This window comes from Alexandromys fortis, unplaced genomic scaffold (genome assembly GCF_014885135.2).
Source record: "Alexandromys fortis isolate MF-2015 unplaced genomic scaffold, M_Fortis_MF-2015_v1.1 scaffold_35, whole genome shotgun sequence".
NCBI classification, from domain to species: domain Eukaryota; kingdom Metazoa; phylum Chordata; class Mammalia; order Rodentia; family Cricetidae; genus Alexandromys; species Alexandromys fortis.
In genome coordinates, this window is record NW_026067913.1 from 8806284 (window position 1) to 8824353 (window position 18070).

General features: G+C 44.9%; 1 protein-coding gene across 2 annotated transcripts in view; it reads right to left on the minus strand.

Annotated features, from left to right (window-relative positions):
- The window catches only part of Akap6 (A-kinase anchoring protein 6), a 454178-nt gene that overhangs the window by 284160 nt on the left and 151948 nt on the right, over nt 1-18070 (minus strand). For both annotated transcript variants that reach the window (XM_050138897.1, XM_050138896.1), the window contains one exon: nt 12001-12364. In XM_050138897.1, the coding sequence (XP_049994854.1) occupies nt 12001-12330 (330 nt within the window). In that variant the 5' untranslated portion in view covers nt 12331-12364. The remainder of the gene's footprint in view (nt 1-12000; nt 12365-18070) is intronic.

An 18070-nucleotide genomic window follows, 5' to 3' on the forward strand; every position in this document is an offset into this window, starting at 1 on the left:
AGGCCGTGTTTCTACCCAATCCCCACAGTCATTCTTTTGTGTTAAACCAGGTAACAGGATAGTCATGGTTTCCGACTGCCACCCTCATGGCTATCAGACAAGTTAATATAAATACCATATACGGTAGCAGACCTTGATTTTCATTTTTAAAATATGAATACGTTTATATTACTTGTAGCTCATCATAACCTAGTAAGGAACATGGTTAAGTACTCACTCTGGTTACTATTTTAAATTGAAAAGTCCCGTGACTTACAGCAAGCCAAAGGAGTGTGCTGTCATTTGATATAGTGGCTTGGTAATATGAGCCAGAATATGCCAATATATACCAATTCCAATTTTAAACATTTAGAGAAGTATACAAAGACAAATATGCAAAATAATCACAATTTGTTGTGTAACAGGGAAAGTTATACACACACATAATACACACACACACACACATACACACACATATATATATATATATATATCACCATCAGTAGATTAGCAAAATAAAATAAGGATTATTCAAGCAGTGGAACACAGTTAAACTAAATTATAGCATAGAACTAGACCGTGACTTATTCTTGTCTATGAGCGAAGGTACAGCAAGAGGAGCTAAGATGTTAGCCAGTTCTACACAGTGAGACTCTGCGTGTACAGAAATGGTTCTCTGTGCTTCCAGTCCAGGCTCACGCGCACTCACTTAAGTGTGAGTAGTATGACTAAGAAACTGAGTTTGTGGTTAGTTTGAGTTCACTTCAATTAAATTAAATTCAAACAACCACGTGTGGCCAGAGGCTGCCTACTGGATGGGATGGTGAGGTCGACGAAGATGGTTCATGTGTTACTTTATAATCATAAAAATATGTAAAAAACCAACACGAACATCGCGAACAACAGAAAATAATTGGCCTTCATCTTGAGGACGTCCAGAAGATATTTTATCCATAGCAGCTTTAGCAGAGACGCTGCTGAGCAGGGACCAAGGGCGTGGCTTATGCTCGTGGTTTAAATACTGTGTGTGACTGTGCACCTTGGAAAGTTTCCTAGATGCCAGTCCCCATGCCCACAAACAGAGCTGTGCATGCCAAGAAAGCGTCCTTGTCTGTGCTCGCTCTGCAGGAACAGGCCCGAGAGAGAAGCGCACAAAGGGAGGAAACAGAACGTGGAAGCTGGAGCACCGAAAGCAGGGTCCCATTTCCTGGAAGGGTAATAAATTATTCAACTCCTGCGATGGATTCCTCGGAATTAGGAAGCTTGTGTTTTCTACTTACTGGCTTTGATTCTATCGAAATGGATGAAACAACAAAATACCACATTTTCTCACACAGCAGCCAGCCTCAAATAGTCTTGAGGCAAGCCAACTATCAGCTACTGTGGTTCAGACCTGCGCAAAGCCAGGGCAGAGGTCAGGGGCTGGTGTGTTACAGCGTTTCCCAAGTCTGCTCTGTTTGCAGATACGAAGCCCTTCCCTGGTCAAAAGAGGTTTTCATCACCAGATAATCAGCCAGGTGAGAAAAAAGTCACACTATCGCCTTCCTCATTTGTGGTTTCCCCAATCTGAGTTCTTAGTAATGAAGCACAGAAAATACTTTATTAAAGATCCAGAAATTAAAGCAGCTTTGGACTGGAAACCTCAGTTACATAGCCATTCCCTGGCAAACACAAGCTCCAAGTTCAATCCCCAGTATCGGGTGGTGTGGGGAGCAAGAAGGGAGGTGGAAAGGAAGGAAAAGAAAGAAGATGAAAGGAAGAGAAAAATAAGCTGGAGAAATGGCTCAGTCGAATGTCTGCCTTACAAGCACGAGGATCTGAGTTCGATTCCCCAGCACTTACATACAAACGCCAGGGCTGGTGGCACTTGCTCGCAGTCCCCATGCTGAGGAGGCTGTACAGGTGCATTGCTGTCTGCCTCCCCACATTTTCACTTATTTGTTTTAGGCTAGAGCTGCCTCTTCCATTGAAAGGGGTGGGCGGTAAGATGTTCAGCTGGTAGAGGCACTTGCCACCTACTGTTGGCAGCCTGAGTTCCAGCCCTGTGGTCCATAGGCTAGAAGGAGAGGACCAATTCCCACAAGCGGCCCTCCAATTCACACACACACACACACACACACACACACACACACACGCACATGCACACAAAATAAATAAACAAGTAAAATTTCAGAAGCCTTTTCAATGGCCTCTGCTGTTAGCTCTTGCCCACCCTTGTTTACTCGTAAGACTTTATCTCTAAGTATAGAGAGTCTCTGTCGAGGGCCAGGGAGATTCGGACACTAGACAGCAGAACAAAAAGTGAAAGCTTTTTGTTTGTTTTGAGAGGATCTCTCCATTTCAGCGGGCTAGCCGCAGACCGAGTGCTCCTGCCCCAATCTCCAGGGTATGGAGTTCTTACAAGGTGAGGCTCTGACTGGTAGCCTCACTCCACAGCTAGGAATGGAGGTTTTCATCGCCTCTGAGGCTCAAGCAGAATAAGAGACACAGCACAAAGACCCCCGGTGTCTATGTTCTACTAAACAGTGCAACTGAGTTTTCTTCCCACCTCTCTTACTCTTCCCATTGGGGCATGCTGGCGTCCACCTAAGTCCTCTGTGGAACAGAACACAAAGTTAGAAGATTTCCCCCACCCCACTGCCTAGGCTCCGGGATCCTGCAGAAGAGGAGGCAGGAAGGCTGCAAGAGCCATGGTGGTGGATGATGAAGGACAATGTTTCCAGGTACAGCAGAACAACTGTACACACGCACTCACAGCCGGTATGGCCATCTGACAAAGCTCCAGCCACACAAAGTCCCAGCATGGAGCGTGGACATGAAATCCCACCGTGAACTGGAGAGTCATTGGCACTTGAGGGCTGCTGGAGAGAGGGACTCCATTGTCTTTAACACTGTGACCCCTAGTAAGTCCACCACACACCACATCAGGGGCCACTCCCAAGGCTAGCTAGGCAACACTAACAGGACTCAATGGAGAAAGAAAAAGAAGTGTCAAAGTTGGGGAAGAGGGGATGGGAAGGTGAAAAGGGCATGAATTACTCAAAATACATCCTATGAAATGCTCAAAAGATTAATAAAAATATTGTTTGCAAAATAGTTTTTTATAGTTCTAGCTCTTTCCTGCTGTGTTACTTTAGGCAAGTCAATAAGCCACTCTGTGCCTCAAGTCTCTCTCCAGAGAGCGAGGTATTACTATAAAGGTTTAAAAACTAATAATTGATTGAAAAGCACTTTGAGGCAAATGAAGCATATGTGGTCAATAGCTGATCAGTGTCCTTATTCGCACGGCAAAAACTTGAGGAGCCCTAAGAGGAAGTGGCAGCAGCTGGAAAACACATGCGTTAGCATCGTCTCACGGTGCCCTGGTCTACAGAGAATGGGAAGAAGTGAATAATAAGGTGGCAGACTGGTTTAGGGCGGTGTGAAAGTCTGAAACCTTCTTCCTTTCCGATGTCAGGGTCTCAGCTCTTGAGATGCACTGATTAAGGACTTGCAAAAAGATTGAACTCAGCACAGACTTTGAGTTACAGTAACCGGGGTACATCCCGTGTGGGAGAGACTTACCTGCCACGTATAAGGCCCCAGATCTGGAGCCCAGGACTGCGGAAAAAGCTATAAAAACCCAAACCACAAACAACAAGAAACTCGAGGCTGTTGGCCTACGACGAAATGGAATTAAAGTAGCAATACTACATTATTTTAAAAATGTCAAGTTTTGCTCTGAGTTCATACCACCAAGATTCCTTTTCCTCTGGCCAGCGTCCAGCCCGTACATTTCTGTGAATAATCATGCTAATTTAATACTGCTTATGAATATATGTGATTATTCTCTGAAGTGTGACCTAGAAGTCATGGTTTCCCTGGTCTGCCAATGTCATCTGTGGGAAGAGGAGACAGGGCGATGAGAAGATGAGGATGGGAGAACTCATTCATTCAAAGGACAAAAGAGGATTTGCAGTTTTATACCAAAAAAAAAAAAAAAAAAAACGGTGTTTACATGACTCTAAAGAGCTCCAAGAGTGGTGTGGGAAGATTAGAACACGGTGTGGGAAAAAGCTAATGAAGATTCACACAATCAAGACCATCACACTGGTCCTAAGTCACAGGTGGGGGTGGACTGTGAGCAGAGAGGACAGAGGCAAGGGAGGCCTTCTGATGGAGCTGCAGCCCCAGCGGTGTGACTACTGGCTCAGAGGTGAGGTGTGAGGAAGGTCTCTCTAAACATACAGTGATGTGATCTCTCTGTGTATGCTGTGAATGTTTTAGTACTGGTTAATAAAGAAGCTGATTTGGCCAGTAGCCAGTCAGAATAGAGCCAGGCAGGAAATCCAAGCAAAGACGAAGGGAAAAAAGAAGGCCGAATCTGGGAGACGCCAGCAAAAGAGTAAGATGCCAGAGCATTACCGGGAAGCTGCAGGGCGCGTGGCAATATACAGATTATTAGAAACGGGTTAATTTTATATGTAGAGTTAGCCAGTAAGAAGCTTGAGCCATCGGCCAAAGAGGTTGTAATTAATATTAAACCTCAGAGTGGTTATTCGGGAACTGGAGGGAGGGAAAGGAACCCCCAGGTACAGTACAATCCATTCTGTAATGTCTAGTTGCTGCCATCATATAAAGAAAAAAATATGAACATCTTTAAAATGCCTGTTTGAAATAGGATTCTTTTGGGCCATCTTTGACTATTCTATAAAAATGTTAATAAAATGTCACATCAAATAAAAGAATTTTGGTCTGATGAAGGATAAACATACCGCCATTAAAGCAGAAACCATAAAACCCTATTATATAAACACACAGTAAGTGCACAAATTTATACATTTTTGTGCTCCAAGCTTTCATAAATTTCTCCTACAATCCTGCAACATATTCACAGGCTTGCATTTTAAAAGATGTATTGAATTTTAGAAAAACCACATTAAGTAAGCTATAAAATATTTATTCTTATTTATGGTCTTGTGAAAGGCAAAAATATATAGCTGCCCTAGCACAGTAAGAGAAGCTAAGCCCAAGGCTTTTGAAAACCTCAGAAAACAAGACAAAACAGATGCCTACCAGCTTTGAGAAGAAAATCAACCACTTTTTTCCAAACATTTAAAAAATCTACAATGTAATTTTATGAAAATGGAATAATCAAGACTATTTAGTGAAGCTCTAGACTCTTCATATTTTTATACCTAACGGGAAGAGATGCTCATAGATTACCAGAAAGCAGAGAGGAGAAAAAAGAGAAGGAAATGCATACATAGCACACAAAGAATAATGTCTTCTGCACTCATCTGAGCAGAGAGTAAATGTACTTTGACCACAGTGCAATGGATTTACATCTCCAGGGATCAACTATCAGAATTCACATATGGGTAGAGGATGCAGGAAATCTGGGAATCCACAAGGATGTTTAACCAGCTGTTCTTTCCATGACAATGGAAAAGCTGTGCATGTGTGGATACAAACCCTACAGTGGTCTGCAGGAAACACGGCAAAGGAAACCTTCAATGTCCTGCCATATTTTCCTATCTTCTGAAGAAGGCTGTTCTTTAATGATTAAAAAATAATAATTTACCTCTAAATAGTCACAACTAAAACAGCAAACAGAACTTTGATGGCCAGGACTTCTCCTCAAGTCACACTCCTGAAGTGCAGAGTGCACAGGAGGCTTTGTCTAGAACAACACTCGGATTTCCAGGAGTGGGAACTAACTCCAGCTCAGGAACGTCTCTCAGCCATCACAAGTGCGAGCATATTGATTTGTTTCCAGTCGAGAAAATATCCAGAGTAAACTGGTTAGCACTGTTTCAAAGCCCTGCCCTGTATCAAGGGACAGCGGCAAAGAAGACAATAGGTCCTTCCCTGCAGAGAGAGCAGGGAGCGCTCTGTTCATGACTGAGCTACAGCAGACAACCCAAGAGATTACGGGGAAAACCCACAGAAGGACTCACCAGCTGGGCCTGCAAGATGGGTCGCAAGTAGGCACTTCAAGCTGCCATCTAGAGGCCGCATAGCAAGAGGAGCCTGATGCTTCCACAGGGAGAGAGGATGCTCTAAGGCATGGATTTCTGATGGGGCCTGACTTGTCAGCGGTTACTGCAAGGGAGAAGTGGAAGGAGCCCCAGGCCAGCGGGGTCCAGATGCTGAAGACACTGCAGAGGCCATGTCTGTGCATCTCTACTTTATGTGGGAAGGAAGTTGGAAGGTGAGGAAGGTAGGTCTGTCGTTAAAATGTTTTTTAAAATGACACTGTACTCTTGGGTGTTTGGGGAGGAGGAAGAGGAGACACATACAGAAAGAAAACTGTGTTTGCTATTGTTGTTTGAAGAACTGGGCACAGTTGCAAGCTGTCTTTTGATCCAGTCACTAACGCCTGGCTCTCATCATCTCAGAGACGGAGGCCTTCAGCAGGTGCAGCACTCAAAAGGTTTGTGCCGAGTGCATTGACACTATTATTGATGGTCGCTGCATGGGCTTTGACAGAAAGTCAGTTTCTGAATCAAAAGGGGAAATGTAAGAAGCACCGGCTTTCTCCTTGTGAACTAAGACTCCAGTGGACACAGGCCCATTTCTTCTTCCTCAGAAAGAGAACACACCACTTTTCATGTTGTAGTTTACACGTTCCTTTTGCACTAAATGATGCATTGACAAACATGACTTATTCAAATAATGATGCGCCTTACCCCAAAATGCTCGCTGATAACAGCCATGAACAGATGGAGGCTTTCAAATCTGTTCCTCCTCCTCCCATCCACATGTACACAAAGAGAAATCACTCAGCCCTATCAAGAAGAGACAGATGAGGGTGACAAAAGCCAGTTGCCTCCAATTCCCAGCTCACCCCAGGTTGTCAACGGTGTGACGGGCTTTGTGTGTGATGGGGTCTTTTTGCTCTTTTTTCTCCTCTCAACACCAAGTCCAGCCATTGTCTCTTTCAGCAGCCTTGTGACCAGCTCACACCCCGCTCCTGTCCTGGTCACCCTGTACGCACCTGTACACTCACACTAAGACAGAGGGCTTTTTTAAAATTTTACACCACATTTGACCTTTATAGATATTTGTATGACTGCTCTATCAAGCCCCACCATCCCCTGGGACACTTTAGTCTCCATGGCCTTCCAAAGGCGATGCCATGGAGCTCAAGCTCCATGATACGTCATCCATTTTAGAGGGCAGGAAACTGCCCCTCTGTGCTTTGGGGGCAAAGTGCTCTTCATTCGGACCATTTCCCTGGAACAAAGTGGCTCCAGCAGGCTGTGTGGGTGGCAGACAACACAGCTTCACAGCTTCAAAAGGAGCCATTCATGTGTAACCGCATGGCCACAGGTGAGCCGCCTCCTGTCTGGTCCCATGGATGATTTCCACTTCAATAAACAAGAGAGAACGAGCTTTCTTCTTTTCTCTTTAAGAAATTAAGAAAATAATATATAGTTGTATATTCTGACCAAAATGGCTAATGTCTGTGTGTGTACGCCCTTCTCCACTCTCGTCTCTCCTGACTTTGTGAGGTATCCTGGTTAGGGTTACACTATGAAACACTATGACCAAAAGCAAGTTGGGGAGGAAAGAGTTTATTTGGCTTATGTTTTCACATTATAGTTCATCACTGAAGGAAGTCAGGACAGGAATCCAAACAGGGCAGGAAACTGGAGGCAGGAGCTGATGCAGAGGCCATGGAGGGGTGCTGCTCACTGGCTTGCTCTATATGGCTTGCTTAGCCTGCTTTCTCATAGAACCCAGGACCGCCAGCCCAGGGATGGCACCACCCACTATAGGAAGGGTCTCGTCAATCACTAATTAAGAAAATGCCTTACAGCTAGATCTTATGGAGGCATTTTCTTAAGTGAGGTTCCTTCCTTTCAGATGACTCTAGATTGTGTCAAACTGACTGACAAAACCAGCCAGCACAAGTGACCCCTGTCAATTTGACACACAAACATGTCACTGTTGAGGTTATAACCATCCACTCTTTCCCTCACTGGTTATTGCCCACACTGCTCTGTCCCAGGGCTGGGAATCCTCCAAGCCATTACCCACCACATCTCTTCCTCTCTGTCATTCTGAAATAGCTCATGGCCCTATGATGGCCATGAAGCCTCTCCTAGGAGCCCCTCACCCCTAGATTTCCACCACCTTCAGATCAGGCACATCTGTACAAACTCCAGCTGTGCAGCAGATATAGAAGCCTTTTCCCAGCAACCTCCAGACCCCATGTGAGCTAGTGGGTGTCTGGATTAACTCCCAGATGCCACAGGCATCACAGACAGTCAGAGCATCTTGTAAACAGAGATTGTATCCAGGGTTCTGACTTTGAAAACCAAAGACACAGACACAAATCATGAGTGGTGGTGGTTTAAAGGAGAATTTAAAGTCAGGAATTGATTCCAGTTAAGTCGCTTCCAGAGTTCTGTTTACTTAGACACACATCGCTTATTCCAGCTAGTCCAAGCCTTGCCTCGCCCCTGCTACGGAGTCTTTGGGAATATAAATAGCATCGTCCCTGAGAAGGGGCCTACGTGGCCTGTTTAGTACTTAGATGTGTGCGTGCAGTCGCTCGGCATGGTTTACGGTATTTGGTCTGCTTTTCTAGAGTCCCACAATTTCCAAACCTGAGGTGAGTGGGGCAAGTTTCTAAAGCTGGTACAGCTGCTTCTCATACTTCTTCCTAGGGATAGTCTGCAAAGTAGAAAGTGAAATATGCCAGTTGTGTGTTCAGTTTTAAAAATAATGGAGAAAGGATTTAGTATAAGTTGGTTTTCCTTAAGGTTAATTTGGGGGGGGGGGTATTTTTTTTTTCATTTGCAGTAACTGTCACACCCCTGTGGAAACTTTGTGATAAAGATTAGCTCAATCTGGAGCTTATAGTCAAATGTCCCCTAAGGACTTGGAAATAAGGGAGGTGAGAGTGGAGTGGTGGTTTGAATAAGAATGGCCCTCATAGGGACATAGATTTGAAAGCTTGGTCAATAGGAAATGACCACTACTTGAGAGGGATTTGGTGAATGAGGAGCTGGGACAATTTACCCAAGTTGGAGCTGTCCCTCTGCTTTGCCACAAGGCTCATCTGGGAGCTGCTTTACAAGGTTGTCCTCATCAATTTCTACTAAGACACAGTGCTAAGATGCCTTTGTTATTTTGAATTAGTGCAGAATGCAGAAAGATGACATATTTTAAAATTTAAATGCCTCAAAATTTCACTGGAAAAAGAAACATTATATAAATCAAGGGGGAAATGGCCTAAGCATGTTGAGATTTAAAAGTAAGTCCTTTGTACAGATGGCAGTGGAGGCCACACACACTGACTAGAGCTTGCTGACATTGGGCTCAATGGGGAAGGGCTCCATTGTCACACAAACTTGAAAACACTATGGAGAATTTAGTTAAGTGGCTTCATGAAACAAGTACCCAGAAAAATGCTAACAAAACTCCTAGAATAAAATGAAGGTTGACATCACTGAACAGCCATTGGCTGGTATCATAAGACAATTCCAGCTCATCACTGAACAGCCATTGGCTGGTATCATATGCCCACCTTACATCTCCTGCAGTTCTTTTCTCAGCAGAGAAAATAAAGCACACCCTGGGATAGAGCAGAGACAGAAAAGAGAAGGCTTCTGATGAAAGTGTCATGATAGTTAGCTACAGTGAGAAAAGCAGATGTTCCTAGGGATGGTTCTTCAAACGCTATATACAACTATACATTCACGGCACAAAAATACACATTCCTAAGTTAAAATATGAGCTTCCATGTGTGTATTATTGGTCTAATTAAATGAAGTTGATGACAAATTAGCATTTTAAGACCATTTAAATATTAATAGTGCTTTTAACTGTCTTCTAAAGTTATGTCCACCCCCTCCCATTCGCTGCTAGCATTTACCAACTTCCAGTGTAAATGCAAAGGATTTAAGAGGTAACAGCTGACTTTCCTTACAAACTCAATCCTGCATTAACTTGCAGAAGCCACACACTGGCTCAGCACTGGAGGGAGCAAGGTAAAGGAGTGTCCCAACTTCTAGTTTACTCTGACCCCAAGATGGCCAGGGACTATCCCTCTGTATAAACTACACCTGGGATCAGTCACAGTACTCCCTATTGCCACAGGAGGATGCTAGCAGGGGCTAGCATCTCACTGAGGTAGCTTCCAGTCATGCCCCTGCCATCTTGGTGACTTCTTCCCACAAAACTGTGGAAAGCAGGAGAAAGACCCCAGGCCTGTGCCACCAGTAGGGAGCAGCTACCAACACCATTATGGTTCTCCTGCTTAAACTTGTTCACTCTCTCACATGGTCCCCTCTCTGTCTTCCCTCCTTCCTTCCTCCTGCCTTCTTGCCTGTCTTTCTCCTCCCTGGCCTGTCTTAACACTGATGAAGCAATCTGGTGTCTGGTCAGGTTTTGTAAGTTTGACATAATCTAGAGTTAAGTGGATGAATGTGGGATCCAGCCGTGACAACCTCAATAGAGACCTGAGTCTCAGTAGCTTACCCCGAGGCAATACCTGGTTCCCATAAAGACCACAAACTGAAACTACCCAGGCACCACCCAGAAAGAGACCAAAGGAAATTCCTAATGTTCCAGCCATTGAAGATAGGATCACCTGCCAGCACACACCCATCACTTTACACCAGGACACCCCTAGACGAATGTCAGCCAATCAACACCCCACACCCTGCTAGTAACTTCTCTGGGTTTTGCTTTAAATATTGCCCTCTAGAAGGGCGAGGCTGGCTTGTATTGTGCACACAATAAACCTTGCTTCTGTATTTCACTGAGCCGGTCTCTCTGGTGGTCTTTTGAGGTCCGCTCAGACTGGGCACAACATAAAGAAGGCATCACAATTGAGAAAATGCCTCCATAAGATGTGGCTATAGGCAAACCTGCAGGGAATTTTCTTAATTACTGGTGAGTACCCAGCCTATTGTGGGTGGTACCGTCTCTGGGTTGGTGGTCCTGGGTTCTATAAGAAAGCAGGCTGAACAGGTCATGAGGAGCAAGCCAGCATTCCTCTGGGGCATCTCGCTCAGCTCCTGCCTCCAGGTTCTTGCCTTGAGTTCTTGTCCAGACTTCCTTCAGTGACAGACTGTGACCTGACCCTTTCCTGCCCCTGATGCCCTTGGTCCCAGTGCTTTATCACAACAGCAGGAATCCAGCTGGGGCTTCTGTCACAGGATATGGGGCACCAATCTGAAAAGGCTAAGCCAGATCCACTCTAAACACTGAGAAATGTGCTCTCTCTTAACCGCACACCGTTTGTCTATGGTGCTTAGATCTTTAAATCATTTCAGCGTGCAAAGCGAAGAATGTGTTTATGTCGTGTAAGATGAGCCAGCTTAGGTAAAAGAATCTTCCTCAGAACCCCGTCTAATGCCAAGTTTATATAAGGCCTATATGCAGGGTAGAAGTCACAGACTATATTTTTGGAGCCCTGGTTTAATTGCACTCTCTCTAGCACCTCTAGCACCTCTGTGCTGTGACACTTTCCCAAGGTCTCCAGAAGCCACAGACATTTCCCAAATGTCTGACATTAGATGGGTTGCTATAAAAAGCTCCTTTCTCCTACGTGATGCGGTGTCTTTGGATGGAAGATCACTCAACAAGGAGAACATTGCTCTTCCCACCGGGGTAGGAACCACTGCTGGCTTCAAAGACAGCATCGGCTTCAGACAAAGGTACCAATCACATGACCTGCTCACCATCCCAGCTTGATGCTCTACCACGAGAGCCTTCATGACACCTGTCGTCGTCTTTTATATGATCCTTTCATTTCCCACAACTGATTTCTGTGAAGTTGAACAAAAACGCCCCATCCCTTCCCTTGTATCTCTGTTCTATCCTCGAAGGCCAGTTTTGCTCTAGATAACTGGCATATGTAGTAAAATTAGAAGAGAAATAATCTGAGTTTACCATCAAGAATGATGGTTTCAAATCTGCTACTCTATTTTCCCTGTTGACTCTTCCTCATTGGCAGTCACAGAACTAAAACTTAAAATAACCGGGGCCTTTTTCAGTCTCTTTCCAGAGAACCTGCCTTACCTTGAGCTGAACTAGATGCACGTCCACGTGCTTGCTGTCTGCATCCTGCTGGACTGAGTAGGTGAGGTCACGGACCCTCTCTGAGGTCATCCGGAGCCAGGTCTCAATCTCAGGCAAGTGTAGGACGATCTTCCAGTCAGCTGCTGTGTGCAGCGGGGGTGGCTTTCCGTACTGTGGCTCAGCATCTATGTCCTTCATGGCCTCTTCTCCCTCTCCTTCTCCCTGCTCCACAGTAGGGGTCATGTTGATGGCCATGGGCGAGGCATCAGTAGCCATGGGATCCGGGTCCTGTGACCTCAGTGGGGAAAGCGTCACGCTCATGGTTAACATGGAGAAATCTAAGCCTTACTTCTTTCCAAAACAGCTGAAAGGCAGAAGGAAATAAGAAAGCAAAGTCAGACTAGATTGCCAAATAAAGCAACGATACTTCACAGAAGAAACGGGGTTTCTAAATAAAGCTAGATTGCTAAATTAAGAAACCATTGCTCATAACAAAAACAGAAAGAGATGTTTGATTTTCTACATTATAGCCCCAAGACCCAGCATGTAACACAAAACCACAGTGGTAGCATCTCCCCAAATACCCATTTCCCTCATTCCTTAGTAACAAAATGCTGAGGTTCAGCTGTGAATATTGCTGCCCAGAATTTAAGAATTACAGCCCCCATTTCCTTTGTAGCTAACTATGGCTCTCCCTGTAGCCAAGTTCTGGCCAATGAGCAGCAAGTGGAATAGGTGTGTAGAAATTCTGAGAGCTGTTTCGAGGGACTGCCTGAATCAGAAGATGCCACCCTCCTGCCCCTCTGCTTTCCCCTGTTGTTCTAGTGAATGCGATGGCCTCCGTGGCTGCATTTCTAGCTCCAAGTCAGGCCAGGAGATGCTCTGGGGTGCTCCTCGGAGAGGACATGAAGCACAGGGTCCAGTGGGTACCAAGGAGCTACTCTCCCAGCATTGTTGACAGGTGAGAGAAAAATAATGCAGTTTTGTGGAAACAATGATTAATAGGGGCTTTCCTAATGCATACATCCAAACATCATTTTGACTAAAGCCAACATATTCAGTACATGAATAACTAAAGGAGAGTATTCTAATTCCAAAACACACTGTGCTGGTCTCAGTGTTCATTTTGAAGATTAGGTAGGTAGGTAAGTAAATAGTACGTACATAGATACATAGATGATAAATACATAGATGTAGCAATTCCAAAATGTTAGTTTCTTGAAAAATAGATTATACCCCAATAGGTCTAAGTCTACTTAATGGTGATTAACTAATGTTAAACCCATGCTACATTAATATGTGGTTATATTGAAAACTTCAGAGGCTTTTGGAATTTTAGGCATAAACTGTGCTGACACCTCCTAGTAAAAGGTTACCAGAGAGGCGAGAATAATAGCTGAGCATCGTGTTGAACTAAGTTTGTTTTAGAGAATGAAGATTAGTTACTACCGATGATCCCGCTATAAATTTGCCTGCCTCCTAGCAGTGGTCCAGCATCAAGACCCTGTGGGCCTATGGTTTCTAATAAGTGGATGTTATTTCAGTTTCAGGAGCAGCGTCTACCCAAGGCTAATGGAGTTTTTGGATTTTAACAAGGTTGATAGTTTGAGGTTTGTTTTTACAAGGTTGACAGTTTGAGGTAGGTTTGTTTGTTTTTTTTAAACACATTCAAGTTATACTTTTATTGCTGTAAAGCAGCTGATCAAAAGTTCAGAAAAGTAATGTGATTCATGTTGGAAAAGTAGCTCACGTTTCTTCAGATTCTTAATATCCACGCGGTGCCTGGCTTTGCTTCCTCTTGCTACAATAGGGGCTATGACCCAAGCACCTCGGAGAGGGAAGGGCAGGAAAGATCTACTTTACCTCCTAGGTCATCGTCTGTCCTGAAAGGAAGTCAGGACAGGAACTCAACACTGATGCAGGGGCCATGGAGGCGTGCTGCTCATTGGCTCGCTCCCCGAGGCTTGCTCAACCTGCTTTCTTAAACAACCTAGGACCCAGGGGCAGCGCTGTCCAAAGGCTATGAGCCTTCCCACATTAATCACTAATCAACAAAAACACTTGCCCACAGGCCAACCTGATAGGATTATTTTTTCAATTGAGGTTGTCTTCCCAGATGATTCTAGCTTGTTTCAAGTTGAAAAAAAAAAAAAACATTAACCAAAGCAAAGTTATTCCTACCAACCAATATAGATGGGAAATAAATCAAGACAGCTCGCAGTTTGACCAACAACATCTAACTGTCCACCATCTAACTTCAAAGAACATGGAGAGTCACCAGACCTGCTGAGTCGACACAGTGCTTAAGAGTGATCAAATCCTGTGTTCTTTCAGTGCCCTTCCAGTGCTCCCTCCTCTCTCCACTCCCCCCCCCCCTTGTAGAAAAGCTCCCCAAGGCAGCACAGACTGGCTTTGAAATTCTGACCACCTTGCCTCCAGCACCCAGCTGCTGGGATGACTGACAGGCACCATGTCTGGCTCCCCTTTCCTAACTTCTCCAACATCTAAATTTTGAGTTAAGCTTATCAGTGACCTTTCTGAAGCAAAGTTATTTGCAAAAAAGCAAACTCATGTCATAAAGTTGGTTGGCTCCTGTGGTGCCTACCTCCTTAGATAGATGGGTTTTGGGTTAACTCAGCAGCTTTCTCTGCCTGGGTACAGGAGGGAGAAATATACCCCTCATACTTTTAACCATTCTTGTGTTCAATTTTTAAGATAATAGTGATACCAGACTTGAATAATTTTTAAAAAAAAAAAAAAGCCCTCAAAGATAACATTTCACTGAAGGGACCCAACCCCAGGAAGACTGAGCTATCCCAGCACGTCACAAGCCACACCCCAGCCTCATACGGGCTGGCATTCTGACTTTCTGAAACATCTAAAATATTAATCAGTTCTCTGCTTTCTAAGGGGCCAATATCAAATCTCAATCTCAGAAAAGGAACCTGATAGCAAAGGTTAATCAAGCTTGCTTATTCAAGGGCACAGAACTGCTTAGAAACTGAGAACTCCCTGATGTTAGAGCGACTGTCTAAGAAACTAGACTGAGCCAAAGGACGGCTGGGAGTCAGATGGTGGGCATGGAACCGCCTCAGACACACACAGTCACCCATTGGCCCTAGGGTTGTGTAACTAATGGGCAGCGTCTATCGGCTACCAGGTTTTTGTTTTGTTTCTTTGAGACAGGGTTTCTCTATGTAGCCCTGGCTGTCCTGAACTCACTCTCTGTAGATCCTGCTGACCTCAAACTCAAAGATCCACCTGCCTCTCTGTCTGCCCATTTTGTGAGATTCCTAAACCGTGTGATACACACGATACTTTAGACTAGAGAGTGAATTGAGGAATCAGCTCACCCACATGTTAAAGAATTCTTGACATGTCATCCACACGTCCACATGTGCTATCAGGCTACATACAGGCGCGTGTAGTACATTTACTCAATATCTCTCTGCCTTGGTTTCCTCATCTGCAGAGTAAAGGAACTGAACTAGACACACAGTAAGATCTCATCTGGGCAGGAGAATGAGACGCCCACAGTCAGAGGTCTGGCGAGTTCATTGCTGTTCCGACCCTGTCTACACTGAGGGCTGTGTGCCAACTACACAGTGCTTGCCATTATACCAATGCACGCACACAGAACCCACGACATGTCCTAGTTAGCAGGAAAAGATCAGCACCAAAGAAAGAGAAATTACAAAGCGCAGCAGTGTTGCTAATTCTTCCCAGCAGAACAAACATGAGCAGGACTCCGCTCTTGGAATCGTCTACTTGAGAGAAACAGCACAGATGTGGTTATGTGTGCAGGGGACAAACGGGACAGGAAAACTCAACAGAAAGGTGTCTGGGGGAGAGAACGTGCATTTCACAGGAGGAGAGGGCAGGAGACCTGAAAGTCAAACCTCAAAGCAAGATTTCCCTGTGACAAATGTCCAACCAATCAGACTGCAAGCAAGGGCATTCTTGTGTGACCCAGCGGACATAGACAACGCATTGTTTACTGAGCTCACACTTGGGTTTGTGTCGCTTGCCTTCCTTTACATATACTTTTGACACTGAGAAAGAACACTTGCGTCATATGCTTAGCAAGCTTGAGAAGCGGCGTAAATGAATTAATTGCACGCTTTGCTGGGAGACAACTGCTATACCCATTTGATTTCTGACTCACAGTTCACATTGCAGTATAGCACCATGGAGACGCCTATACTCTGTGGTTTTCACAAAAATCCCATCGGATTTAAAGGGTGAACGTGCACCATAATTCAAGGAAACGGCTTCAGCCGTATGGAGACTATGGTAATGATTTCATGCGGAATTTCCTGCCCTCATCGTTACTCATTCCTGCTTTTGAAACAAATTAATTACTCCACTTAAACGAACTAGTAGGAGAGCCGGCACGGGCCTCTACTTCTAGACGCTGCAAGCTCTACGCTGTTCCCTTATGAGTCATTTCATAAAGGAAAAGATGCCTTCTAGCCGTAAAGATATCACAAAAGAAAGAACCACTAGACAGCGGCGCATGACTGTGCAGGAGAAAGCATTAGGCCAAGTGCATACAGGTACCCACCGGAGTCAGACAGAGGACTTATCAGTCAGCGTTTGAAATCCAAGGGTTCCCCCTCTCTCCCACTATCAAATGCTTGTCTGTGGTCACCTTCCCAGCATTAGAGATAATACCCTCCTTATCCCTGCGCCTGTTAAAAATAGCTCCCACCCAACCCTCCCTTTCCACACACCTAAAGAACGGGCAATGCAAAGAACAAAGACGGAAAAAGCTGACAGCCTTAAATCTTTCCTTATTAGATTGTGAGAGAGGTTTTCCTGCCTTACTCTACTCTCTATCCTGTGGGAACAGAAGAAAACACACCATGGACGGCTAAGGACGCGTACTAGGCTCCCTCTAGCAGTCCAGAAGTTTCGGGTTGGAACCTGAGGTTACCAGAATGCACTTGACTTGAAGAAACAGATGTGTTTAAGGAGGACCGCCTTCTTAGGACAAATCAAAAGGCAAAGAGACCCCAGCTGCAAAGCCCTTAACATTGCCCATCTCTCTCCTGTAATTTCCTGTCTTAAAGAAGCAGAATCTAGAGCTGTACTCACTGCAGATGCTTTCGTTCCTAATGGCTCCTCCTTCTCGCTCCACCCGCTTGTGCCCAGACAAGAGGAAGGCCAGCGTCAGCTGCTTCAAGCCAGCCTTGCTCCGAGCCACTCAGGCAGCGCTCCGGTACCGCTAGTGGTCTAACTCTCAAGTGAGGACCGCGCACTGGCCCTATCTGGAAGCTAATGTATACATTACAGACTGCAGTCGCGGGCAGGCCTTTTACAAACACGCAGTGAAAGTGATAAGTGAGAAAAAGAGAGAGTTGCCAGGACACGAACGCAGAAGGACATGAGTGCCCTGCCCAGTGGACAGAGCACTTCCAGCCACCATTCGAACCAGCGCAATATGCCCCGCAAACCAAGGGCCCCCAAAGCTGATAAATCAGAGTAGCGTGCGCACTGTCAAAGCCTGAATGGACGTGAACGTTCCCTCTTCCCTTAAGAAGCTGTTTCTTTCATGTAAATATCCCATGGTGTCATATAAACCAACCCTAAGTCTTAACTCAGCCTTCCACTCTACTTGCTCAGCGGGACTAATTTTAGCCACGCTAACAGATCTGCATGTTACATTTTACAAAATAGAGGTAGAAGCAATTGCTAGGTGTAAGTCCATCAGTTCCAACCTCACAGAGTATCTTTTCTCCTCTTTCATTTCCTCCTTCTCTGTTCTAATAACCGCTCATCTTGGAGCCTAGTCATACTGACATTTAGAAATGAAAATAAAATCTTCCGGACTATTTCAATTTTTGTCTCATGATCTGATTGCATAAGTAAAAAGAAAATGAATTCAAGAAGTACACCCTATACCTGAGTCCAGCACCGCAGGATTAGACTCTGCCAGGAAAACACAGAAACTTGTCAATAGAGCGCTTAACTAAATGGCACCACCTACCTAGATGAATGAGGACCCAATCCCTCTCCTGGATTTAACTCCTTCTACCTCTCCGGCGCTTGTGTGGTCCTCAGATAGGAA